The sequence below is a fragment of the Grammomys surdaster genome, unplaced genomic scaffold, assembly GCF_004785775.1.
Source record: "Grammomys surdaster isolate TR1022 unplaced genomic scaffold, NIH_TR_1.0 261, whole genome shotgun sequence".
Classification (NCBI taxonomy): domain Eukaryota; kingdom Metazoa; phylum Chordata; class Mammalia; order Rodentia; family Muridae; genus Grammomys; species Grammomys surdaster.
In genome coordinates, this window is record NW_021604702.1 from 3,414,079 (window position 1) to 3,441,203 (window position 27,125).

Here is a 27,125-nt window from a genome sequence, read left to right on the forward strand (position 1 = left end):
GTGACTTTAGCTTGGAGAGTACAGTGGTCAGAGCAGGCTGAATGCTGCCAGTCTGTGACTTTAGCTTGGAGAGTACAGTGGTCAGAGCAGGCTGAATGCTGCCAATCTGTGACTAGCTTGCAGAGAGTACAGTGGTCAGAGCAGGCTGAATGCTGCCAGTCTGACTTTAGCTTGGAGAGTACAGTGGTCAGAGCAGTCCGAGCTTACTCAGTATGATGCAGGTCCAGACATCCTGGTTTTCTGTTTCAGAAGTGCAAATGTGAGTGAGTCTTACTCTCTCTACTACCTCCCTCTGTGAGCTGTAAAGTTAAAGGGAGCTGTTGGAACACCCCGAGAGGCTCGGCTAGCGATTGCCTGAATGAGATGCAGGTCTCACCCACTAAGAGTCCCCCGTTGGAGCCTCCGTTGATCGTGAGCCTCTTGGGAGATGTGTAACCTTCCTTGATGAGGTACTCAGCAGCACACTGGAAGTCATCAAAGCAGTTTTGCTTGTTGGCCAAGATACCACCTACAGAGTGAAAGACAATTAAAGACAACACCCGCATAAAAGCAAGTAACAACTACATGGATTGCAAATGAGGAGTGTGTTAGGTTTCCAGTGCTGACCAATGTCAACGACGGTTGCTTAAGTCACACTGATAGAAGGGCCTCAATTGCACTGTTATGGACTATGGAAATCTCAGTAGCACAACTGGGAACCCATACGGTGAATTTGTATTTTATTGACAAACTGTACAACTTAGGTAAGTTAGAAGCCCCCAGAAAGAAAAAGACCATGTGAGAGAATTGTGACATTAAAAGAATCTCTACTTTAAGAAGCTAAATGAGAAATGGACCAAGGACTGATGTGGCCATCAGTCCTCCGAGTTCCATGGAGCACACACCACCGGAAGCTAGTGGCATGGGCTGCTCACGCTTCCTGCCATGGAGAACTCACCCTTCCTCTAGGCAGTGTTTTAGAGAGAAATGGTCCAGCTATGCTCAGCCACTAATTTAAACGAGATGCCAAGATTGGCTGTTAGTGGGGCTGCAACGGGGCCGAGCAGGAGTTTCTGACTGTCAGATGTCTCCCGAGGGACCATCTGAGCACCATCATCCACCGCCTGTATGCAGCCCCTTCCTATGTGTGTGCCAATGGAGTCACTCAGTGAGAAAGCTACAGGACCTCGGAACACCGAAAGGGAAGGCCTCAGAGGACAGAGGCCTGTGAATGAACAAAGCAGACCCAGATCTAATTAGATAGTCGAGATTAACCACTTGTGCAGAAATTCAATTAAAGATGAAGCAGTGCTACTGAAAGAAAATTTTTTTTACATCAAAACAAATGTTATTAAGATTCTAATAAGCAATTACTGGTGAATTAGAACAGCGAGGATTACTTAGTTTCCAGGAACAATAGCCCTTGGTGCATATGCCTATTTTTAAAAGTGCATTACATTTTAAGCATATAAAGAGAATGAGAATTGGATCCATCGCGCTCTGAACACCAGGCTAGAACTGGAGAAGGAACCTTCCTTCTGCTCCTTTCACTAATGCTTTCAAGCAGGAAAAACAAACAAACAAACAAACAAAAACCAACAACAAAAAAAAAACAAACAAACTCAAAACTAATTTAGTCTTAGTCAGGCTCCAGGCTGCTGTTCCCGAGGCTTTGGGTAGTGGCTGGTGTAGTTAATGAATGGGTGTAGGAAGTAGACCAGGACCAAGGGCACTGTCCCTGATAGACCATGGGGTCCATTTCCTAGGGGGTGAATCTGGTTCAGGAGCTGGCCCCAAGAGCACAGTCTGTGGTCAGGATATTGTGCGTATGAATAACTATATAAAAATTAGATGAGTCAAACAGGCTAATCTCAGACTATGAATTTGGGTTGAAATGAAATTTATGCTATGTATATATTTTTCCTTTTTTCAACCATCTTTTTGTACATAGCCCTGTATTTAGGGTAACTGAGATCCATCTACTATCTGGTCAAAAATCACAGTCACTGTTTCAAATATGGTGACAACGGGGTATGTTGGGGCACTGGGTCCTGCCATGACACTCCTGCAGTTTGGGTGATGTCAGGTAGCCCATGAGTCTGTGCTGGACACCAGGGCCAGGGCTTGGCCTCTCTAGGCACGTAGGGATCTTTTTATACGCTCACTCTTGCTGCTGAATTGATACAGGAAAGCAGAGCCATGGGCCTTGGAGAGTGGAGAAGAAGTGTCTCTGATGTTCCCGCACTGAGGGAAGACACCTGTTGACTGGGGTCAATGACACCCGCTAGCACTGCTGACCACTCGGTCACGTGGCAAATGAATGCAGATGGCAGGGTTTGGGAAGTGTAAGGCTGGAGGGAGAGCGGTCTATGTTCCGCACCATGAGGCAACGGACCACACAATCCAAGAACACTTCTGGTTGCATGGAAGTCTGGACCAGGGTATGGGAGGCTCCATACAGAAAGAATGCCTCAAGAGGCCAGGAAACAGACACAGAGAAATAAGAAAAGGCTACAGTACAGGATCTGTGTCTAAAAGCTACTTAGCCTTCTCAGCACAATGCTAGGCAGGCATGCTATCTCCGAACACTGGGAGCCAGGATGGGTCCACAGGAACAGGAAGGCCATGGGACCATTCGTTTCTCTTAGCAGAAACTGGCCCGCTTTGACGCCTCTTTTGAGACAGCCAGAATGCCAAAGTGGCAAGCAAGGCCATCAGGAGGAGAAGTAGATGACAGACGCGCTCAAAGTCTACCTCCTACAACCACTCAGGTGTTGCTGAAGAAACAAAAATCCGATAAGGATCTTATGAGGAACATCTCTGAAAAACTGAGCTTCATTACCCCAGGCTACAAAGGAAAATAACACGGAAAGAGTTGTTTGCGATGGGGGCGCTGTGCATGCAATGTGTCTGAAAGGGCTCCTCCTATTCTGCCAAAAAGCTCTGGCTTCTCTCTGCCCCAGCTCGTCGGAACAGGGAGATCAGTGCGACCCGTGCTTCAATCAGGCCAGACTCTCGGTTCTGCAGAGAAAACGGCTCACCTTTATGCCACGTCTCTCCGTATTCACCACCGCCTCTGATGTTAGCCACCGCGAGGACGCCGCCCATATGTCTCACAAAAATGAGCCTGGACACGCTGGGAACCAGAGATTGACAGTTTAATCTTCAAGCACCAAGACTCCTCCCTCCATCTCAATGCAACTAGGTATCCTAAGAACACTCCAGGCTGAACTGTACCCAAGCAGAAGCCCAGTATTTTTATTATTACTTGACAGCAGTGAAAGACATGTAAGCTCTGATTACCGGTTGCCTGCCCAGCTCATGGACCTTCATAAACAGTGCATTTCACTTTCCTACACTGATAAACAATTCACACTTCATAATGCTGACACAGGGATAACCAGAGGGTTACAGTTCACACTAGTCTACCTTTGCAGTGACTATCATGGCAAATAGACAGATGGAGGCCAGGCAGGACTGGAGCTGGGCTCCCAGTCACTCTGAGTGGACCTGTCAAGAGGGAACTCTGTCTGCACTGATCAACTTGGAAAAGAACAAGCTTCTTCTCGACCAAGTGCCTATTTCCATTTCTAAGGAAACTTAGATAAAAATTACATAATACGTGATTTGAAAGGATGAGAGACCACAAAGAATTGGAGAGAAACAAGCTTCAAGGCTGGGAAGTATGTTCTAGAAATAAAAGATTACTGTCCAGAAGAAAAAATATTAAGCCTTTTGGAAACCCTGGATTTTCTTTTCTTTTTCCTCTGACCTAAATGTGTGCAGTGACATCTTTCTATTGTTACAGTTATTTTGCTTGCAACACTATTTCTGATGTTCTTCTTTTTCTTAGAGGTGAGGGTGGGATTACTGAGGACATGAAAGGTAGTCAGAAGGAGGTAGACACCATCAGACTAAGCATGTCCAATTAGCCAAGATGACTTAATGATTTGGTCTTTACATATCCATACATCTCTGATGAAACTATCTCTTGAAACTATGATGTCCACTACCGAGATCAAACGCTCTGAGGATCCTTTCTTGATTCCTGGCCTACAGGTCTAAAAGGAACTTACTGTACAAATGGATAGGCTGCTAGCTTTAGACATGGTAGATCCACTCAGGGATCGAGGTGCTCTCACTCCTACTAGGATGAAGGAACAGGGGAGAGTGTGCACATGTCGTTCTGCACTGGCTGGAGCGTGTGCCACCACCCCTGCACCTCCACAGCACATCACTGGAAGCTGCGTATAAAGAAAGGCAAACAATGCCATATTTAGGCTCAGCTAATAGTCACGGACTGGCTCGAGTTTCCAGATCAACTGTCTCAGAATCAGTGTGGCCTGTGAATCAGTGTGGCCTGTGATGGGACCACAGATAGGGCTGAGTTAAGGAGACAGCAGGCCAGAGAAGAGTTCAAGCAGGGAGAGCGCTTCCTTCCAGCCTCACTTCAGCCTGTGCCCTGGGTAGTGCCACCACGATGACATTTGACTGGAACCCTCCCTCGTCATGAAATACTGCTCTTCTGGATTTTATACAAGAGCTCCCTTGTTCTGCCAACCAAAGTAAGCAATCAACTCCTCAGGATTGTCCAGTCTCAATTAAAGGATGCTGCTGAGGGCACGAGCCCTCTTTCAACTTCATTAAATCTAAAGTAATGAGCAGTTACAGTCATTCAATGTCTAAAACAAGGCAACATCTTTCTTGTAGTTAGTCACGTTTAGAACAGCAGATGGAGAGATATGAATTAGTTTGTCCCAGTCACCACCAGTCCACAAATCTCTTCACAAACACAAAAGATCCAGGGTGAATCTGTGGACCAGATTTCAAATGAGTGCTACTCAGAAGAATGCTTAATGCTGGGGCTTCAAGTACAAAATCCTTTTATTAAAAACACTCAAAGCAAATCACATTTCATACTAGGAATGGGATATTGAGATTGCAAGAAAACTGACAGAAGCTATTTATACAAATAATGGCAATGCATGTATGTAGATATAAGCATTTGTTACCTAGAAAATAATCTCAGAACAGTTTAAAACACATGAGGCATTTGAGTACTCAGGAAATATATTTATGACTAAATATTAATACAATATATTTTAGGCCTCTGCTGAGAAAATACAATCATTAGCTATGAAAGTATTTCTCTGAAGAGATGCAGAAGATGGTGACATGCTGTCTGCCAATAGAGACCGGACAGGAGAGTCTTCTCAAGACCGTGATGGAGGGTAGTCTTTAATAACCACATAGCTGTAGACTGACTCCGCAGCCATGTCAACAACCTATCCTACTGAGGGCATCGAATAATGAGACTAAAATTGGCTGGTAAAGGTTCTGCAGTTCCTAAGTAAAGATTAAAGTATTCATCTAAAGTCCTGCCCCTCTATGAAATACCACCAAGCTAGAAACATGTGACTTAGCAGATCCCCACGTTGTGCAGACGATCACACCCTTGTCAGGTGTCCCCCGCTTACCTGTAGTTGGGTGTGATGGAGATGTTGAAGCCCCCGTAGCCATACAAGAAAGCGGGGTGTGAGCCATCCAGCTTTATGCCTTTTTTATGCACAATAAACATTGGAATCTTTGTGCCATCCTTGCTAGGGTAGAAAACCTACGACAAAGGAAATGGGGGTTAGAAACCTCAGTCACACACAGCGTGATGTGGAAATGTGCATGGCTTTAGAGGTGACAACAGAAAGTTGCTGAATTCTCTGTTCAACACGCATGGTGAAAATCTAGTACCGCGTAGGGCTCGCGCGGTGCCGAGGCAGGTTTTCATTCGGAGATGGTTGAGAGCAGAGGACATGGATGTAGGAACCGGGCAAGGAGCCTGAATTCTCAGCCCATCACTAGCTAGGTGCTCTCGGACAGGTTATTCATCTTCTTTACCCTTGGTTTTTAATCACCCAAAGTACCCATTATGAAGCCACAGAGGAGAACGGGCATTCGGTGCTCTGATGCTCACTGCCTCACGCTGGAAAGCCAGACTCTGCCAATCAATTTAATCTAAGGGGACATCTTGTCTTAAAGACAAATTTCACGACCAACTTCTTCTCTAAAGGTCAAGACACTCAATATGTCTTCATTCCTCTGCATTTTACTATCAAACAAATTTTAGTGAGAACAAAAAGCATTAGCTCAGAGCTGCCGAGGGGCATCATGGAATCCTATTATTCTTGGCTAAACAAAGCCATTCTCTCAGCGTTGGTAATTAAGGCTCAGAAACCTTTTCTAAATCGGGGACATCTAAGGGCAAGTTCAGTCAACATTTCCATATCCATTACTTTTGGGATAAAGGATTGAAAAAAGAGGATAAGGAAGGGAACACTGAGCACTGCTGCAGCGATAAGTCACAGACTGAGTGATAAACTACCAACAGCAGATAAGCAGGCCGCTGTAAATAGCTTCTTCTTTGAGCAAATATGGTATTTTTACTGCAAGTGGCACTGGGAAGAGGTGTGGCTCAGCTGGGCTTGAGGCATGCTGCTGACCTTGGTCACACAGGAGGGCACCGAGATTCTCTTTTATTTTAGAGTTACACTGCACCTGAGGCTTTTAAGGATAGGGCTCTGAACCAGAAAGCTGCCCAAGGTCCTTGAAAGCAAACAGAGGGAGCAGGGAGGGGAGAATAGGCAGAATCGATGGACTTCAGGGACAGGTGTTGTGGGAGTAACTGTTAGATTTTTTTTTTTACAACTTGACACAAGTTATGGTCACCTGGGAAGAGGAACCTCAACTTAAAATGCCTCCATCAGATTGTCTGTAGGCAAGACTGAAGTGCATTTTGTCAGGATTAATGACTGTGTGTGAGGGGCCACCACCGGGTGTGTGGTCAGTCGGGGATGGTATAAGGAAGGCTCAGAAAGCCACAAGGTGCAAGCCGGTAGGTAAGCAAGCAGCATTCCTCCGTGGCTCTGCTTTAGCTCCTGTCCTGGACTCCTGCACTGGCTTCCCTCAGTGACAAACTACAATGTGCAGGCTCAATCAACCCTTCCACCCAAGTTGCTTTTGGTCACGATGCCTTTAGTACAGCATTGGAAAGCTAATAATGATCACTATTTTACAGTGAATCTCAGAAAGCCCATCCCGCTCCAGACGACCAGTGCCACCGTGTCGAGGAACGAATTATTAAACAAGGAAAATCCCACCAGAGACTGCTATGCTCTTCTAGTAAAAGCTTCAATAGTATTTTTTTAGACAGACACAATTCATTTCACAGATAAGACAAAAACTGCTGGAGAAAAACTCATGGAGAAAGCCAATCCAACTTTCTTAGTAACTGAACTTCCGTCCCGAACTCAGGTCGAAAGATTAAAAGAAATTCAATTATTTCTATTTATGTGTGTCTGTGTATGCATGTGTGTATGTAGGTTCTGTGGTGGCCAAAATTATAGGGAAATTTTAATCTACCAACATGGCTGCTCTGGCGAGGGATCACATCCAAAGTCCTTCTAAGTGTGTGGACATGCCACACACCTTTAATCCTAAACAATGATGTCTAATTGAGGGGCAAAGTGACAAGTCAGAAAAAGATTGACAGAATGAGTCAGAGATAGGATATGCCCAACGTTCAGGGGAGTGGGAGGGGAACGAGGAGGAGAGGGAGAGAGGAGGCAGTTTCTGTAAGGAAAAGGCAGAGATTGCCCTGCATCCTGCCATTGCAGTAGAGTTATATTCCGGCAACATGGCTGTTCTGGCAAAAGATGACATCCAAAGACCTGCCCCCAGAGTGCATGTGTGCCCTCTGCTCCTCCATAAGATGAGGAGGTCTCACCCATCATCCAGGGCAAAGTGAGTAATAGGAGAATTGTACACTGAAAAAACGTTCTAGTCCCCAAACACCCAGGCCAGCTTGTTCCTGGGGCTCAAACCATTCCTGGCCCCTGGCACGGTAGCATAGCCTTCCAACGGGGACTCCTACCTTCAGACTCTGGGCACCTACTCCTGGATTTACCTCTGAGGCTCCCCTTTTAAAGTTTGTTTTTAAATTTTAGTGTGCGTGTGATGGTGGGCAGAAGAGGGAGCTGGACCCCTGCCTACCAAGATGTTATAGGCCATTGTGAGCTACCTCTGTGGGTGCCAGGAATCAAACTTGGGACCTCTGGGCGAGGTTAAGAGCAGGTGCTCTTAACCCCTGAGCCACCTCTCCAGCCCCTTAAGCCTCTCTCCAATGTGATGACTCCCCATTACAGAATGTTTCCATCCCCTCCAGAGCCAAGACTCTGCCTTTGCCATGTTGATTTCTTCCTAGCTCCAATGCCCTGTCTAGAGAGGCAGCTATTCCATACCTTCAAAGCCTCGAATCCAATGCCACAGCCCGTCACAAAGGAATTTCAACCGAACAAATACCTATCCACTTTTGGCAGCTCATTGTATTGACCCCCTTCCCCTCAAATTCAGCTGCAGGCACTGCAACGATACAGGTCAGGTCAGGCAGGTGTATTCTTTGCTTGAATATTTCTAGTAAACACCAGAGAAAGAACCTTCAAATGGTATAATGACCATTCACTCTGGAGGATCCTGGAGACAGGACCTAGTTACAGCGAATTCCTATGCAAGCTAATCAAACCCAGTTCTTGATGTTTAAAAGTAACCACCAGGGGCTGCCAAGATGGCACAGCAGGTTCAGTGCCTGCTGCCAAACCTGATGACCTGAGTTCAATCCCTGGGACCCAAGTTGTGCTGAATAGTTTATGTCAACATGACAGAAGCTAAAGTCATCTAGACAACTCCAGCAAGTTGTTCTCTGTCACCCGCCAACCCATACACAGCACAAAATAAAAGCCAACACTAATCTGCCTGTCAGTTTTGTTTAAATGCACACTGGCTTACTCGGCGTGTCTAAGACCCTTGCAGTGATTACAGTGTGCCAAGTGTTAGTTTAAGGACTTGAAGATATTCTCCTTTTAATCCACAGGAGGCCTATACTTTGGATCTGCCCACTGCACCTGGGGCCACGCTGGCACATGGAGCCTCCTAGGTGTGATCTAATACCTGGAATCCCGGCTCAGAGAGGAGCGCTGGGTGAAGACCAGCCTGAGCTACACAGTGAGAGGCCATCTCAAAGAACAATGGAAGAAATATGAGAGAGAAGCAAAGAAAAGAAAACGAGTAAGAAGGTTAACTGGCCCAAGCCACACATCCTGGAAATGATGGGGCTAAGATCTAAGTGGGGTTTCTGGCCTCCTGACTCCACATTCTCAGCTACTATAAATAAGGGATCGGCTAATCTCCTGGCCCGTCCGTCCTCCAGGGACTGCTCCTGAGATCTACATGGCGTTCCTTCTGAGCCTTTTCCATGGTTGTCTGTTTCTTTGCCTCTGCTTTTAGGGTGGTACTGAGTCTGTGCTTGGAACCCATACACTAGACAAATGCAGCGAAGCATATCCCAAGTGGGCCCTGTATTCAATTAAGCAATGTAAGTATTTTGAATGGTCTTTCATTAAAAGTCCACACAAATACAGTAGCCTAGAGTCTGGCCATATAATGCTTTGCAGGCTGGAAATAATAGAATTAGCTCTGGCTGAGGGCTGTAAAGGATTATACAAGCTTTTTAAGGTAACAAATTTCCAGCTTATTACTAATAAAATTTTTTTTAACATCTGACATTTTCCTTATGTGCAGTCGTTAACCTATTAATTTAGCAATGCCAGGGCAGAGAGCTTTATGGATCTTAAACTGTTTAACTCTGGTAATTTATTGCAAGAGACTGCACCTGCATCATAAAAGCACAGCAAGAATACTGAAATTCATTTCAACCCCTCATTACCTCAAAAGTATAGCAGAACATTTATTTATTGTATTAGAAAAATAAAGGAATAACCCATATGCTCTGACTAGAATGTCAATTACAAAACAGAAGGGAACTGTGTGGCTTTAATTCTTGTGGCTCATAGTTAAGAGGGTGAACTATTAAAGAGAGCAGATGCTAGTCAGAAGAGAACGGAGCAGGCTCTGTGCAGTTCATGGCAGCGCGGGGGGCTTAAACAAGACTACATAAACAGTGGCCCTGAATGGATGGCTCTGCCAAATGTATCAGAGATCTGATCCCAGCATAATGTCCAACGACCGTTATTCTATCTGTACATTCAATATAAACCTCATACTCAGCGTGAGACACCGAAGGGCAAGCATACACAAAGCAGTTCTTGCAGAAAACAAATGGGTGAATCTGGTGTCAGACACACCTACGACCGCTATGATCTTCTTATTTGAATCTCTTGGATGACATAAACCATCAACAGGGAGCCTCCAGGTGAGACGGAAGAAAGAGGAGTCCATGATGAATGGCTTCAAGTTAAGGAGCAGCCTCAGGAGCCCAGGAGTACCACTCTGCTCTGCAGTCCCCCACTGAGAAACGTGAGCAGGCATAGGGGCTGGACCTGGCTGCACACCGGCAGCAGCAGGCTGCAGAGCAGCAGTCAATTAGAAGGGACTGTCTGGAGGCGCAGAGGCAGCTTCATGGGCAGTTTCCAGGAGGCAGCTCACCAGCGGGAAGGAGAGAGGGTTGCTGGCTGGAAGAGGGTGGCAAATCACCAAGTTCAGAACTCCTGCTGCGAGGATCCATGGACAAATCCTTTTGATTGATAATCTATCTGAATGGGACTGTGTGAAGTGTATCTTTGTATCTGTGTTTGGAGATCTCACTGGTGAAACTGTATCCTTACCCCGAGGACTAGCATGACGAAAAGATTTATGTATTGCTCTTGCTCAGAAATGTTTCTAAATGCAGAAAAAATATACCTTTAAATGTATAGACCTTTTTATCTGCAGCAGTAATCAAGGAAATGAAAATCAAAAGATGACTAATGGAATCCTATTCATGGCAGTCTTGAACGGAACATTGGATTCGATCCTGATGATAGATAAGAGTTTCAGGGGTGTGCGGAAAAGCTGACTACAAAGCTAGCACACACTGTCCAAACCCCCTCACTGAGTGTTTCATACAACATTCCTGACAGTTAACACACAAAGTCTGGTGCTACTGGAAGCAAGTGGGGTCACCAACCATGCCAACAGTGCCCCTTCCCTCGTTTGCTCCCAGCATTCAGTGGTTTGACGGGTGGCCAAATGCTCTCGGCTAAGGCTGGTGAGGGATTGATGCCCCCGACACTGATCCACTTCATCAGATCATCCCCCCTAAACCTCTCCCTGGCTTCCAACGACACATGCTTTCCTGGTTCTTCTTCCTTTCCAGTACCTTAAATACTAGTGTCCTTTGACAACTTCTCTTTTTTTCCTCACTACTTGCAGACTACTGAGCTCTGAGTGTGCCTACCATGTCCATTGTCAGCTTTCATGTCTGTAGTTCTCTGAGGACCTGGCAGGTAGATGCCACATTTGCATTCTGCACAGGCCCTGTTCACTGATGCTAGCCGTATTCTTGCTTCCCTGCTGGGCAGGCTGCTCTCTTTGGAGAAACTTCCTAGGATTCCCCCTTTCCAGAGCTCCTCTACTGGGCTCCTCTGACAGCTCCTCTCCACCCCCATCAAACTGCTAGACGTGTCTGATTATTGTCCCTGGTAAATTCCATCTTTCCATGTAGCCTCAGCACAGATAAAAGGTACAGTGCTTAAAAAGAGTCTGTGAAAGAATTCTCTGCTCCTGCAGCCTTCGCTGCTTCCCCATTCCCACCCATTCACTTGAAGAGGGGGCTCTCACGATACAACCCCTCATTACTTACACCAGGATGCAACAGTATGGCGGCCTTTGCCATCAGTCCCTTCGCATCCAGGTGTGGGGTGACTGTAGGAGCTCACTTAGACTAACGCCACAAAGGAGGGCATTTTACAGGATACACAATGCTGAGAATCATAAAGAAAATCCTGCTTTGATTCTCTTAAAGTGAGGCAGCACCTTTCCTGCTTTGGTTATAAAGTATGACAAAAACAGTTTCTAAAGACTAGATCTTACAACAGCAATTCTGCAGTAAAACTGCAGCAAGTGTTTGTTTTTCCTTTTCAGTCTGTTCAGGAGAGCAGGGAGAGGGTACAACAGCAACGCTGCAGAAGAGACCAGCCCAGTGCTTCTAGGTGTCTGGCAATGAGTGTTTTACAGCTCATCACCCGCTGTGGCTGCTCTCTTTCAGTCAAGCGTTTCTGTACACCCGTTCTGAGCTCTGAGCATACAGCGGGGCTGTACACCCGTTCTTAGCTCTGAGCATACAGCGGGGCTGTACACCCGTTCTGAGCTCTGAGCATACAGCAGGGCTGTACACCCGTTCTTAGCTCTGAGCATACAGCGGGGCTGTACACCCGTTCTGAGCTCTGAGCATACAGTGGGGCTGTACACCCGTTCTGAGCTCTGAGCTCAGAACTGCACTGCACTGGGAAGGAGGAAAGGTGAGAATGTGAAGTCAGCTCATGTACAGAGCAATGAAGAAACAATAAAAGCCGGTTACAGGGAGGAAGGGCTGCCCTGGCACACAAGGGTGTCTGACACTCTGACAAAGGGAATGAATAAATGGCCAGGCAAGGGTGGTGTGTGTGTGTGTGTGTGTGTGTGTGTGTGTGTGTGTGTGTAACAAAACAAGGTGGTCAGTATGGCTGCACACCAATGGACAAGAGGAAGAGTGGCAGGGGATGAAATAGAGAGAGGACCAGAGGCGGGCTGCGGGGACCAGTGCATGCTGGACAACTAGCAGAGGAATGTGACTGTACGACTGGCTATTGGTTAAGAAGTCACAGCAGCCTAGGAAACAAAGGCAAGTGCTCATGTTCTCCTCACCAATGAGCTCAGAATGGGTTGATCTGTCTGTGAGAACCAACCCTGGCAGGAAGTTGGCTTGCTACAGGATCAAAGAAAACATTAACAACTCACTTATGCATCTCACAGAGAACTCTCAATCCTGTGAGGTTACAAGAAGCCACGGTCTACCCATGTTACCCCAGGACAGAGCCCACTAGATAGTTTGTACTTCCGACTGATAAAAGAACAAATTTAAGAGAGTCTATCGGTTGAAGATAGTCCCTGTCTAACCCCACCCCATGTATACATTAACTGTGCTCTTAGCCTTGCAGCTGAGGAAATCCAGTGGCTGAGGAGGACAGAGAAGTTCCAGGAAGAGTTTTTCCTTAAAGGTGGGGGAGACAAGCAGCATGGAGAACGAAGGAGGTGGACCAGGGAACCAGAGGGATAAATCTAAGGGCCAGTGGAAACCGAGCCCCCTCTGGCTAAGTCTTATCCCAGGGTCCCTTTTGCAGGCAAGTACTTTATTTGCAGGGCCTTTGCTTTAACAGTCTGAGCTGTCTGCACGCCATGTTTGCATGGTTAAGTCCTTCTTAGCCCCAAGATTTCCATGTCAGTGCCTCCGAAGTGGGGCGGTCCTTCAGTCACTCTTGGTTGCAGTTTTTTATTGTATTCAGAGACCTCCTCCTAGTGTCCATTGTGGATGTTTACTTCTGTTTCATACCTCATAAAGGCAAAGGCACACACACCTCCCCAGGTCACCATCCTCCAGGGTGTTAGGATGGGCAAACGGTTCTCGTCCATCCTACCTGTGCTAATCAATGCTCACAGATTTCCTCACGGAAGGTGGAACATCACCGACAGCTGCCTGTAGGCTGGCAGAAGGAAGAGCAGAGGCAGCCCCAACAATGCCTGGACTACTTCGCCATTGCTCCTACCTTAGAGGCTTCTGGGCAGGGGTCAGAGCCCGCAGGTCTAAACTAACCAAACTCAAGATCACATCACCTACGATTCAGATCATTTGCGCTCTACCTCAGTCTTTCCCAAACATTTAAATCAGCTATATGCACATTAAACTTTGGAATGGATAGACATGGGTTATCCAAAACAGAAAAGCTGTCTACGCAGACAGCATGCATGCACAAAACGATCTTTCCATTTGTATCCTAAATGATTTTCTTTTAAAGTTACTTCAGAATCATTCACTGCTTGAACTAAGGCCAAAGATTATATTTCATTTAAAAACATGCTTGCAAGCACATTCATATAGACTCCAACATACACACATATCACAATGTGCACTGCTGAGGCTGGGTGACTCAGTGTCATCTATGGTTTAACTTAGGAAATGCTGGTAGAGAGATGATGCTTCAGCAGTAACATGGGCATACTTAGCAGTGCAGCCTGAGTACATGGTTTATGAGTCTTTCTTTTGAAACATCAACCAAGGCAGATGAAGAAACTGTCCCTAGGGTCTTAATAAAGCCCCAGTGTTGGACACCAACTTCTACATGAGGATCTAAAAGAACCATGCCCAGGCATCCGAGCGTCTGACTGAGAGCCTGGCGAGAGGAGCCACCCCAGCTTCTCAGAACTCACCCCAACTGTTCCTCCAAAGAAATGAGGTGATACAGAGTCCACGGGCATGGAGCCTGGCGCACAGTGTATAACATCCACTCTGTATTGCCAAGTGACAGCTGGTGCCCTCTGCCTGTCTTTTGCTCAGTTTGACCTCCCAAGGGCAGGAGCCGCAGGAGAACTTCTACAGTGTTTTGGAAAATGGAACTAATCTGAGATTGAGAAAGGAAGTCACATGGTTGTGCCAAAAGTGAGCCTGGACCTTGGCAGGGGGCGACTCCTGGGTTCAGCTTCGTGAAGGCAGACTCCGAGAGCACAGCTCATCTCTACTGTCTGTGAACATCAAAAGCCAAGCCTCTTGGAAAAAAGGATCAGGACCCAGAGTGTCCAGTAAGGACTCTCACGCAGCCTTCTATGTGTAACCAGGACAGCACATGTGTGCTGCTCCATACTTTTGCCCAGCACCAGGCATGAGCTAGAATGAGCAAGTCCACGTCTCTAAGCACAGAATACTTAACATACACACTTTTGGAAACAGTAATCCAGTGAAGCCTCCATTAATATGACAAGTGAACATGAAAATGCCCAGAGAATACTTCTAATATTTACAAAGTCCCACAAGAATTTATGAAGTGCTTCTTACGTCCGGGCATAGAAACAGTTTTAGAGGCAAGAGGGAGAATTTAGGAAACCCAGAGTCCCATTAGGCTTTTCCCCACTCTGAATTATTAGAGCTGAAGAAAACAAACCTAAGATGTGCCTTGAACTTGTTGAGAGAACTAACTGATGAGGGAGTCACACTAGTCTGCAGCTCCGAGCCCTAGCCTGGGTCTGACATTACTTGTGTTAAGGCGCTTACACAGAATGGACTTCAGTCTCCTCTCAGTGAGAGGGCTCCTTGAGACAACTTCTAAATACAGGTAAGTAAAAAGCATCTTATCAGCTTATCTTTCCTGAGGCAGTAAAGTTAGATGCTTCTTTATCTTACTGTCAGAGGTATAAACCCCAGAGTGGCTTCCTTGCTCCAGTCTACGACAGCCAGTGACAAGCACACATACGGGGGCCACTCAGGAGGGTCGCCTTCCTTCCTTCCCTGGGTAGGCAGCTTCCCTTCACTCAGGCCTCCACTGGACACCACCTCCTCTGAGCACAGCCATTCTAGAGCCTGAGATCCTCTCTATGTGTGAATTCTACACGGACAGACACTGTCACATTGAACCCAAACCTAAGAAGCCACAGCTCTGTCCTGAGGGCCAGACCCCAAGATGGGACATACATACTATGCAGAAAAAAGCCAGTGGAGAAGGTCTGAAGCCTGAGGCTCGGCGTCAGTCTGTAGGCCCATGTGCCATGCTGCTAAGGCCTGTCTCAAGAGGGATCCTGTCCACAGCCTTCACAGGCTGGAGGGAAAACGGAAGGAACTTGGTTAGCTTAGTAGAGAAACTGGTCTGGCACAAAGTCAAAAGCCCAAAGAGCTATGTGGTCACTGGCTTCCCCTGCTTCCTCCCTGACCCAGATAACCATTCAGAGAACTCATATCTAACCTCAAATACACCTATATCCTCTATCCACAAACCTACTGGTTTACAGGAGAAGTGTGTCCTTGTCAAGTGCTCATGCTGGGATGAGATGACTCAGTTGAAACTGCCTGCTACATAAGCACAAGCATCTCAGTTTCCATTTCCAACATCATCCTAAAAGCCAGACCCCATGGGGTGTCTGTAATTCCAGCTCTGGGATGGGGTCAGGGCAGCGGACAGTGGATTCGTGAGACATGCTGGCCAGCTAGCTGTGCTGAGTGGATGGGGTCCAGGTTCAGTGGGAAACCCTGCCTCAAGACTAAAGTGCCAAGTGACTGACGACAAAGCACACGTGTCAACTCCCGCCCTCCGCACGTACATACGTGTACATGCACTCACATGCACACACCCACACAAACAGGAACATATATATATACACACAAGAGTGCTTTTGTCTTTGTAGTGTGTGTTTGCTAATATCAACAATCCTACTTTCAAAACCAGACTCCACCTCACAGTGAAAGGACGGGAAAAGGCAGATGAAGCAAAGGGAGCGAGGAGACAAGCAGGTGCTGCTGTCCCAACATCTAACAAACAGGCTTCAAACCAAAACATCGCAAGAAGCAAAGGACAATAATCCCAAAGGGAACCATTAACCAAGATGACACTGCCATCCTAAACATATGTACACCAAACTGTGGAGCACCCAGTCCCATACTGAGATTAAAGATACACACCATGTCCGACTCAGTGGCAGCAGGTACTCAATATCCCTCTTTGCCCAACAGACAGGTCATCTGGACAAAAGTGGAGAAACATCAGAATCAAGCTATTATCACACATCAAATGGACCCAACAGGTAGCTACGGAATATTCTGCTCTCTACTCAGCAGCACGCCCAAGCTTCTCTAAAACAGATCATACCCTGGGACACAAAACAAATCTCAAATTCAGAAAACTTTAGGTAACTCTGTGCCTCCTATCTGACCACAATACAATAAAATTTAAAACAATAGCAAACACATTTCTAGTAAGAACACAAAGTCAGTATGAATAAACACCTCAATACTGAATGATAAGTAGGTCAAAGAAGAAATCAATAAGGTCTCAATTTTTCTATGGGTCTTTATTTTTTTTTTCTCAGCTCTAAGCGTGAGATTTAGGTACCTGACCACCAGGGGGCGTGCAGTGCTTTGGTTTCCGGCCTGTGTGAAGTAAGTACCTAGTTGATTCCTATTTTATCTTTTGTAGAAAGCTGCTATGGTACGTCCCCCACATCCAGTTCTGCTGCTTTGAGCTGAGCACACGTCTCCCCTACGATTTAAATAACATCTCATAACTCCTTGTAACTCAGCCTCACCTTTTACCCATAACATGTCAGCAGATGTGACCTATGCTTCTTTCTAGTGCACAGCTCTAGCTGGGGTGGGCTAAAGAATGGATAGAATATGGCCAAACCCCAGCAGCCATGAGACATTGAGTCTTGCTGGAAATGGAAGCTCTGTGCGGCCATGCAACAGAAGAGGTGGGAATCCTGGACTAGACTAGCTCCCACCCCATACTCGCCTGTGATTTTCGAGCCATGAATGTTTTGGTTTACGTTTCCCTGGTGTTCAGAACTGTGTGTACACTGAAAGGCAGTTTGGCTTTTTTGTTTTGGTGATGCTGTTTGTGAAAGAATGAAGGCTAACCTCAAACTTAAGATCTTCTTTCTTATCTGAGTGCTGAGACCATATCCAGACTGATCCCATCTTTAAAAAATAATTATTAAAATGGCTAGGAACAGACACCAGTGGCAGATGCATTATGCCACCACCGATGTTTTCCACTTTGCTATGGAATAAAGCAGGATGCCACTGCTTTCCGAGACAGCGAGGTGGCACTTAGGTGTGCCTGCCTCAGCACCGGCAGAGCTCCGCACCGGCAGCCTTTACAACTCTCAAAGCCACAACTCTCAGGGAAACATTAAACCTGCAGGAGTGGCTTTATCACATGGAATAGCAAATTCGGTAATATACACAGCTATCTGAATTACTAAATACTTTATACACTAAGTAAGGGTGAAGACTTCTACAGCACAAACAACTATCACTCATGGTGCTAAGTTTAGGTTTGGTTTGACCTATGACAGTTGTAGCATCAAATATAAAATATGTATTGTTAAACAGTTAACGGACAGATCTAAGCCGTTCATATTAAATCAGTCCCTGTTAGATACATTAACAACTCAGTAAAGTAAGCCTGGCAAACAAAATCCCCGCCATGCTGGGCCATGGCGCCACATCCCTCATCATCCAGGAAAACCAATAGGTTTCTTTTCCCTATTCTAAGGCACCAGGTGGAAGTCTCTGCTCTCTCTCCTGGACCTACCAACACTCAGACAATGCTCTTAAGCTAATATAGAACTGTTTCCTCAGAACAAAGTTCAGAGAAACCCAGAGAAGTTCAGCCCAGAACATTTCAGGATGCAGACTTTATTTTTATTTTTTAATGTCATAAACTTTATCATAGAAAACTTACACATTAATAGAAACACTGCACATTAAAACTGGCTAGCCCTAAAGTCGATACAACTCAGTGAACTTCTAGCCAGCTAGCACAGGCATTTGGAACAAAAGCCATAGTTTAATATTAATCTTTACACCTTTGGTATTGAATACATCTTAGGTATTTATCCACACCAAAACCAAACTGCAAGTTGGAATTGGAACTAGAAAACAATGACTGTCTGTCCTCTTGTACCTTGTGTTTATTAGTGTATTCGGCCCCTCCTCTCTTATATGACCTTTGTTCTCTCTTCTTCATGTTATATTACACCCACATGTAATCTGTCCACATATACAGACTTATTATGGGCTAGATGAAATATGAAAGAACATGTGCTTTCTATTTCTTTTCTGATGTCATGTGACCTACGGTGCAGATTTTCTATGCTTACCCATGAGGGCTGGCTGTGCTCTCGAGGCTACCGTGGTACTTTCACATTGTGGGTTATATGTTCCCAGGCTGATACAAAGTGAAGCTGTGCTTCAGACATGGAAGAGAAAGCATGTATGATCTCATGGAGTTGGCGCTGGCCACAGGCTGGGTACGTACGTATGTGCTTCTCTAGCGTACGGAGACAGAGACCCTTACCATCCTTTCAGCTAAGTCGTTTTAACACTTCAGATCTGCACAGAAAAGGGACGGACAGACTGCTCTGTGCAGGAGCATTACACGCTCATCCAGAATGCCAAAGCACTACAGACGTCCGTTTATGCAGGACTACATCACTGTACAGATGAACAAATACGGGGGCCACCAACTCAGGACAGCTGATACCACTTCAGGTAACTTCCACAGTGAGTCCTGAAGCACAGTGAGACCTCAGTGCTCCATGAGGACACTGCCCTTCACCTTCCCTAAGCCACCTTCAAAACTGTGACATCGTGTGCGTGCGTGCGTGCGTGCGTGCGTGTGTGTGCGTGTGTGTGCGTGTGTGTGCGTGTGTGTGCGTGTGTGTGCGTGTGTGCGCGCGTGTGTGTGTGTGTGTGTGTGTGTGTGTGTGTGTGTAGACATGACCAGGAGCATACACTGGGGTCATTGGATAACTTGTGGAAATCAGTTCTTTCCTTCCAGCATGTGGGTTTTGGAGACCAAACTCAGGGTGTCAGGCTTGTCAACAAGCACTTTTACTGGCTGAACTATCTTGCCATGGCCCGTCCCTGTTTCTAACCAAGGCCTGAATATATAGACCCAGAGTTACAGAAATATATGGTCATTAGTGCAACAGCCAGCTCACAAGCACACGGATGGTCCACGTGCGCTCTTGACGCTACACGTGGTATGAGCTTCGTGCAACACTTCCTGGTATCAAAAAGCTTATCAACGCTCAAGAATATGTCCTCTCAATAGCAGCGCCAGTATGCTAGCAACCACCAATCAGTTATTACCAAGGTCACAGAAACCTAAATGTTAAAAAAAAAGTCCAAATCTACTTAAGAAAGCAGATGGTGGGGGTGACGGGAGTGCATACCTTTAACCCCAGCATGAGGCAGAGGCAGGTGGATCTCTGTGAGTTCAAGGCCAGCCTGGCCTTCAGAGCAAGTCCCAGGACAGCCAAGGCTATACAGAGAAACCCACAAAACAACAACAACAACAAAACCCAGATATCCCACTACTGTGACCCCAAGGCATGCTGGGAAACACAAATCACCAATGCTGAGACTGAGGTACACATTAGAAAGTGTCCTACTAAGTATAAAGGACGAGAGGCGCAGGCAGTAACACCATGGTCGGATGCTTAAAGTCCTTACTATTACACCATACAAGCAAGTCTGCACCTGCTCATAAAACATGGATACAGGGCTTCTTCTAATTTATCTCGTCTTTTATAAAATGTGAGACTGGTAAGAAAAGAGAATAGTTGGCGTATATTCAGCTCCTGGTCCATTTTCAGGTCTATGATTTTTTTCTTCTTTCATTTTTGTCTGAGGGGAAGAAAACCAATCTCTCGGCTGGCTGAACCACAATGAGTCTCTGAGAAGCCAGAAACTGAATTCTGGCTACGCTCCATTTCTTTGTTATGCCCTGTTCAGCCAGAGCACACAATTCATCCCCGATGACACGGGCCACCGGCACCGTTCGCACACAGCATGCTGAGGTTTACCTTCTTGAACTGACTATGAAATTATGGGATCACACAGCGGGGAAAGCAGAAGCACGTTCTGAATGACAGGAGGTGGTAAAACTTCAGTGGTTATAAAACCACTCACCCTCCTCCCCAGTCTCCACGGCAAGAGGGCTTCTCCTGGCCAGGGCAGCCCACACGCGATGTCGTCCTTCCCTGGATGACAGTAGCAGTAGCATCTCACATCTTTTTGATCTTTGTGTGTTTCAATTCTTGGGCATGACTACATTTTCCAGTGAATAGTGCCAACATATGGAATGTCTATATTCAAACAGTCCCTGCAGTGTTTATTGAGAGACTAAACTTTCTTTCATTTTTGTTAAAAGAGAAAGAAATGTATTACTGGAAATATATGTACATAAGATTTCTTAGGCAGGTTCACAAATCTGTTTGATGAGATGGCATTGCTAATGCAATGTGTCTTAGCTTCCTTGGAAAAGACTTGGGCAGATAGGTTCTGATCAACCTGATGTGGTTGTTTCACAGTAAAAAGCAGAGGAAATAATAAATCAACTAAAGACGTAATAAGCCCACCTAAAACTAGTGTCCTTACATGGGCCTCAGATGAGAAGTGAGACAATGAACTTTCTAGGATCTGATTCTGAGACTTGTTTCTCCTGTTGCTTTGAACAGTAGCTTAGACAACTAATAAGAAAAGGTGTTTCTGATGTGGTTGGTTTTCCCAGAGCTGCCACCAGGATGGATAAAAGCTACAGAGACATTCTTCTATGTCTGATGATAAAACTCAACACCAGGCCCTTCCCCTTGCAAAATTCACAGGTCTTGTGAAATGCAGACCCCTCCACAAACATGCCCTCCCCAGTGTGTGTGCGATGGCTTAGCCATCTGTCTCCTTGCCCTTCCCCTCCCCATCTCCTTGCTTGGTCCTTTCGCTGCTCCATCTCCATGAAGACAGTACCTCTAGGATGTAGGTCATGAACACTATTAGTGGTTCCAGCCCTGCAGGCTAATCTACGCATCTGCACGGTAACACCTTACAGCAGAAGTGACGTAGTCAGAAGTCAGGGAGGTGTGTTCAAATCACACATGGGAAAAACAAACTCAAGTCACGTGAAATTGAAAGCCACCATTCCCAGAAAACAAAATGAGTTTTTCCAGACCTGCTGCCTTCACTTGACACTTTACTCCACACCATGAGGATACGGTTCACTTGCGCACAGAACCCTCCTTAGAGCTCTGACAATGGGAAGTGGCTGTCAGAAAGTGTTGCTGAAACCCTCGTCAAACCACGTGCACACCTGCATCCACTCTCTGCTGCATAACTGTAAACCCAACCTGCACGTGGGTCTGAATCAACAGAGCTCCACGGTGTGGTGACAATGAGTATGAGGCCCGTGACAGGCACAGAACACAGAGCAGTGTGCTGCCCTCTGCAAGCCAGTGTGCTAGCCCAGGGTTGTCCTTAAGTCTTTACCTATGTAATGCTCTAAGTATCTGAGAAGGTCAATAACAGAGCAGTTTTCTTTGAGTCATGGGGCACCAGCGACAGAGAGACTGAGTCTTCCAGTGGCACAGGTACCTAGTACGAAAGTGTACTATAGGCACACTGTCTCCTGGGAATCTAGCTGCTCTGTTCACAGCTGAGGGATTTATATTCCACACAAGCATTTGAGCTTTATCTCTCCCACGCCACCCCCATTTGGAACTGAAAAGAATACATATACCATCCTCACGGGGGATGCAGCAGGAAGGACTAGAAGAAAGTCAAATGCAACAGCTGACAGGGATACATCTCCTCCAGAGCCATGTGTATGCATGTGGGGCAGAAACCCTTCCAGATGCCCAACTAGCAAGGAGGCTGAATGTCTTACTGTCAAACTGATGTAGAAAAACCACAGGAACATTACAGTTCTAACTATTGAACAAGACTATTCATACAGATTATAACCCGGCAAACTTTCTGGAGAGTCCTAACATACTAAATAAATTAGGACATGTGTAATGGGCCATAGTCCGTGGTCCAACCATTCAGTCACAATACTCAGCAGCCTGTATATGAACACATGGGCCCAGCTGTTCTCCAATCAACAGAAGACCAGCTTGCTAGCAGTTAACACAGGACACAGATGGTAAACCACAATCCTGTACCAAATCTAGCTCCCACCTGTTTTTGTAAATACACTATTACTTAGGGTCTATACCTAGACATGGACTACACTAGTTCCAGACAACTGAGAGTAAAGCATCACCCCATCAGAATGGTGTTCCACTGTGGGGATCCACCCTTGGGAACAGTCAAGTACCCAAATATAAGGACTACTGCAGTCTTATGTTTTTTTGAGACAGAGATTTTGTGTAGTCTTGGCTGTCTTAGAACTTAATCGATAGACCAAGCTGGCCTCAAAGTCACAGAGACAGATCCACCTGCCTCTTCCTGGAGTGTTGGGATTAAGGGTGTGCACTATGATCACCCGGCTAGTCTTTTCAGTATTCTGGTTCCTGATCTGTAGCCTGCATGATTCAGCCTCCCACGTGGGCATGCCCCCCTCCTTAAAGCTTCTTTCAAAAGTTTATTAGTATTTTTTTAAAACATTGAAGTATTTGTCCTCTGTATCACCATGGGTTAGCTCTGCGGCTTTTGACAAAGCAGAATGCGAACAGCATCCTGAACGTCAGACTTCCCCGTCTCCTGTGAAAGAGACCAGTTCCTCCATACCTGGATCGTCTGATAATCGGAAGCATCGATTCCCTTCACCGTCACCTCTCGGAAAACCATGGGCTCCAGTTCCTCTTTGGTAAGATCGCAGTGGTAAATGACACCTAGAGGGAAGAAAGTCTCAGGTCACTTTCCAAGTCTCACGAAGCACACGGGCCACAAGGATGCTGTGCACACACCACTTGAGGGTAGCAGCAAGCAGGGGCCTTGCTCATCACCACTGGGTGGCTGTGCCACACAGCGTGAGGAGAGTCTGACCCTGGAGAACGGAAGTACCCTCATCAGCACCGACTGCTTCCCCTCCTACAGCACTGTGATGTTACTATTTTCTGTCAACTTCATGTGTTTGCAGCAACGTAGGAGCCACGCCCTGGGTGTTTGTGGAGAGAATTTTCAGAGAGGTTTAGTTGAGGAAGGAAGACCCACCCCAATGGTGGCCAGCACCATCCCACAGACCGTGGTCCTGGACTGAATATGGAAGGAAGAGGAGGAAGACTGCTGAGTGTCAGTATTCAGTTCTCTCGCTGCCTGGTCTGCCCTACTGTGAGCAAGGTGCTAACTACTAGGCCTTCCTTCCTTCCTTCCTTCCTTCCTTCCTTCCTTCCTTCCTTCCTTCCTTCCTTCCTTCTTTCCTTCCTTCCTCACTGTGTAGTCACTTTTAGATTGCTGTGATGACCAAGGCAAGTGAGTGTATAATCTGGCTCTCTCAATTTCAGAGGGCTAAAGTCCCTGATGGCAGAGTGATGGAGCGGCCCAGAGCTCACACCTTAATCTTACCTACAACCAAGAGACAGAGAGACAGTGGGGATTCCGAGGGTCTTTTGAAGCCTCAAAGCCCTCCCCTGTGGCCCATATCTTCCAACAAGCCTGTAACTCCTAATCTTTCCCAAACAGTTGCACGAACGGGGCCAAGTATTTGAATAAATGAGCCTGTGGGGGCTATTCTCACTCAAACCACCACGGTCACAGAGTGTGTGGCTCGCACACACAACTGAGCCCAAAGAAATCTTCCTACTCCCTTTGCTGTCCTGTCAAGTGGTTTGTCACAGCAACCAGAAAAGTAATTAATACTGAGGTCAACAAGGTTTCTCCAAGCCAGGTCACATGGGAACGCCGGCCCCACCCCTCACCGCCCCCTACTCAAGGCCTATAACCAGTCAGAGGTCTCTGACTAATCCCTTTGGGGCTTCTGCTACCTGACTCACACCTAACCCTGAACACACTTGTAGGCAGCAATCAGGGACCAAAGGCGAGCCATCACAAGACATATCAGAATCAGATGTTCAATTCTGTCCCAGTCACTGTGCACAACTCAAAATAACTAATATATATCTCAGAAATTCCAGCTCACGTAATCATCAATAAAAGTTCTACTTCCTGGATTTAATGCATCTCTCTTAATATTTAAGTTAAAGAAACAAGACAGTGTAGTGCTGGTGTGAAAATGGTCCCTCGTGTACTTTAAATACACACTGTCAAATATAAGGAACTGAGCCTGGGACCTCAGTGCATGCTGGGAAACCAGAAGCCAAACAGGAGTCTTACAGGACACAGAGAAACAGATTAAGATGGTAGCTCTCTTTCCCCTCGGGTCACCCCCACAGTGTAGGCATTTCCCTAGCATCTTGAGAACCAACACTCGGTGTGTGTGTGTGTGTGTGTGTGTGTATGTGTGTGTTGTGTGTGTGTGTGTGTGTGTGTGTGTGTGTATCTGCATCAGAGTTGAGGGGTTTTGTTGTTTGTTTGCTTGTTTTGTTTTGTTTTTCAAATCACTACAGGGTACCCACCACAAACATGCACAAATCTGACTCTTGGGGTGGGGGAGATATCCCAGTGCTCTTTTCTGAAGGGAAACTGGGTGGGGGCCAGTGGGGTCTGGGAAGTGGAGTGAGAGGAGGCTGCTGTTGGAATGTACTGCATGAGAGAAGAATAAATAAGAAACCAGATGGAATAAAGAGCCAGCCTGTGCCACGTGCTCAACGGATCCGCCTTCTCGCCAACACTGATAGTGAAGGATTTAGGAGCGAGAATTAAGAGCTCAGTGAACTCAGGCAAGTCACTAACACACTGGAATTAAAGTCCCTAATGAAGACAAAGGAGAGGAGACATTCTACATTCCTGTTTATACATTAAAGCTGAGATACGATTCTAACTCAGAATGAAGCACATGGTGGAGGCTGGTGGCCATTAAGAGCACCACGTACCTCTGTCCATTCTATGTAAGGGTCCACAAAGGGTTCCATGAAGGAGGCGGGGTTCAGGTTGGTGGTTTCAATCATAAATGTATTTTAACAATATTCTCTACGCTTAGTCATCTGGGTTAGCCCAGGTTAGCTCACTACACATTCTTGCTTCTATAATGTGAACCACTGTAACCTACTGATGCATCATGTTCCCCACCTGATTCAGGTCACGCAGGGATAGGGAAAGTGTGCTGGAAGAAATGAATTGAAGGTTTAAAGTAGCAGTTGATTACAGAAGGTAAAAGGCGTTAAGATGTTTCCCTGATGGAAGCAGTGCTCTCACAGGCTGTCCAGCAGCAGGACTGAGGCAAGGAGACCAGAGGTGTGGGCTGAGGGGGAGAAGAGGAAGTTGGAGAAGAGAGCGTTCTGGGAAGAGATGGGAAAGAAGGGCCGGGGGTGGGGGTGGGGGAGGGAATCTGTAACACCCCACAAGAAGAGAAGGCAGTGGGGTTCTGAAGCTCAGGTAGGGCAGGATTTAAGGTTATAAAAGGGCCAGGGGGAACGACACACAAAACACCCAAGCCAAGGCTCTTAAAGGTTTCTTTTCCAAAGCACATGTGAAAGGCTTTCTCCTCCCCGCCTCCCAGAGCCAGGCCTGGAGGATGCTGTCTTGTTCAAGTCTGGCTGACGCTAACGTCCACCCCTAAGTTTCCACAAGCAGAGAACTAATCAGTTCAAATACCAAGTGGTTTGTGTCACGGGGAATCATTGCGTCCTGTTCTAGACAGGCCTGGCTGCCAGCTTCTTCCCAGGTGGGACTTGAGGTGCACAAGTCGCAGGTGGGCTGGGCTTCAGATGTGTCCTCACCATGTACCTCCATTGGGTACGAAGTCAGCTGGTGTCCTTGCTAGATGTTCCCTCCTCACAGTGGGAAGCTGTGAGCTCCTCTGCCTGCGCTACTGACTGCAGTACTGAACAGCTGATCCGCAGGCAGGCACGGGCAGGTCATCTGAGCAACGTGACTGTGTTTGGAAGTGTGTATACACAGGCAGCCCTTGCTCTCTTGAGAACTCAACTAGTTGATGGCTGCTTTGCACTTGGCTTTAGAAGGCCTGAGTCTAGAAACTCCACTCTCTGGTTTTAGGTATCAAATAGCATTAAGTGAGAAAGGAAGGGTGGGAAAAGTGAACGAGAGGAGACAGGGAGACAGGGAGACAAACAAGCGTCACAGTAACAAATGAAAGCTTCCTCAGCAGAAGCTGGCAGCACATAACCAGGAACACTTTTCTTTCCAACCGTGACAGTCACAGACACAGGCAGTGTTTCATCGCCTGGCATAGAACCCTCATTTCCCACTAAGACAGCGAGCCCTTTGCCCCAGATAATGATGAGCCTGTTCCTGAAATAAATGGTCACATGGGGTCACCGGAGAGGTTACCGGCCTTCAGGGACCTGGTTTTTATTAAGAGCTGATGAGTCACCCCTACCCTGTGTTCCTCTGTGTCCTCCATTCATTTAAAGATATGACATGTTTAAACCAGTGAGCCCTTGAGAATGACATTAGGGATGGGATATCTCCCTCTACTCACTGGCTACTGCTGAGCTCTGGGCTCTGGGGAGAGGCGGGGCACCTGATGTCCTCTTGGTGCTGCTCCTGACTTCTGGCTCTGACTTCCACGCTGGCTTTTTCTAGCTCCTCAGTCCCCTGAAAGGGACTTGGGGAAGTGCCCTTATGTACCTTGGACCTACCCACAATATCACTCTTCAGGTTCTAACAGCCCTGTCAGCAGTCTGTCACAGTGGTAAGATGTCTTATGGACCCAGAGGCT

At 46.6% G+C, this 27,125-nt stretch overlaps 1 protein-coding gene and 1 long non-coding RNA gene across 2 annotated transcripts in view; one reads left to right on the plus strand and one right to left on the minus strand.

The window, feature by feature from the left end:
• LOC114627904 overlaps positions 1–8,956 on the plus strand; it is a 13,241-nt gene extending 4,285 nt beyond the window's left edge. Inside the window, exon 3 of the long non-coding RNA XR_003712416.1 lies at positions 8,900–8,956. This is a non-coding gene — a long non-coding RNA (uncharacterized LOC114627904). The remainder of the gene's footprint in view (positions 1–8,899) is intronic.
• Prep (prolyl endopeptidase) overlaps positions 1–27,125 on the minus strand; it is an 88,210-nt gene that overhangs the window by 5,278 nt on the left and 55,807 nt on the right. Inside the window, exons 10-13 of the mRNA XM_028775811.1 lie at positions 23,114–23,217; positions 5,457–5,593; positions 3,021–3,115; positions 377–508 (exon numbers count right to left, since the gene is read on the minus strand). Coding sequence (XP_028631644.1) covers positions 377–508; positions 3,021–3,115; positions 5,457–5,593; positions 23,114–23,217 — 468 coding nt within the window. The remainder of the gene's footprint in view (positions 1–376; positions 509–3,020; positions 3,116–5,456; positions 5,594–23,113; positions 23,218–27,125) is intronic.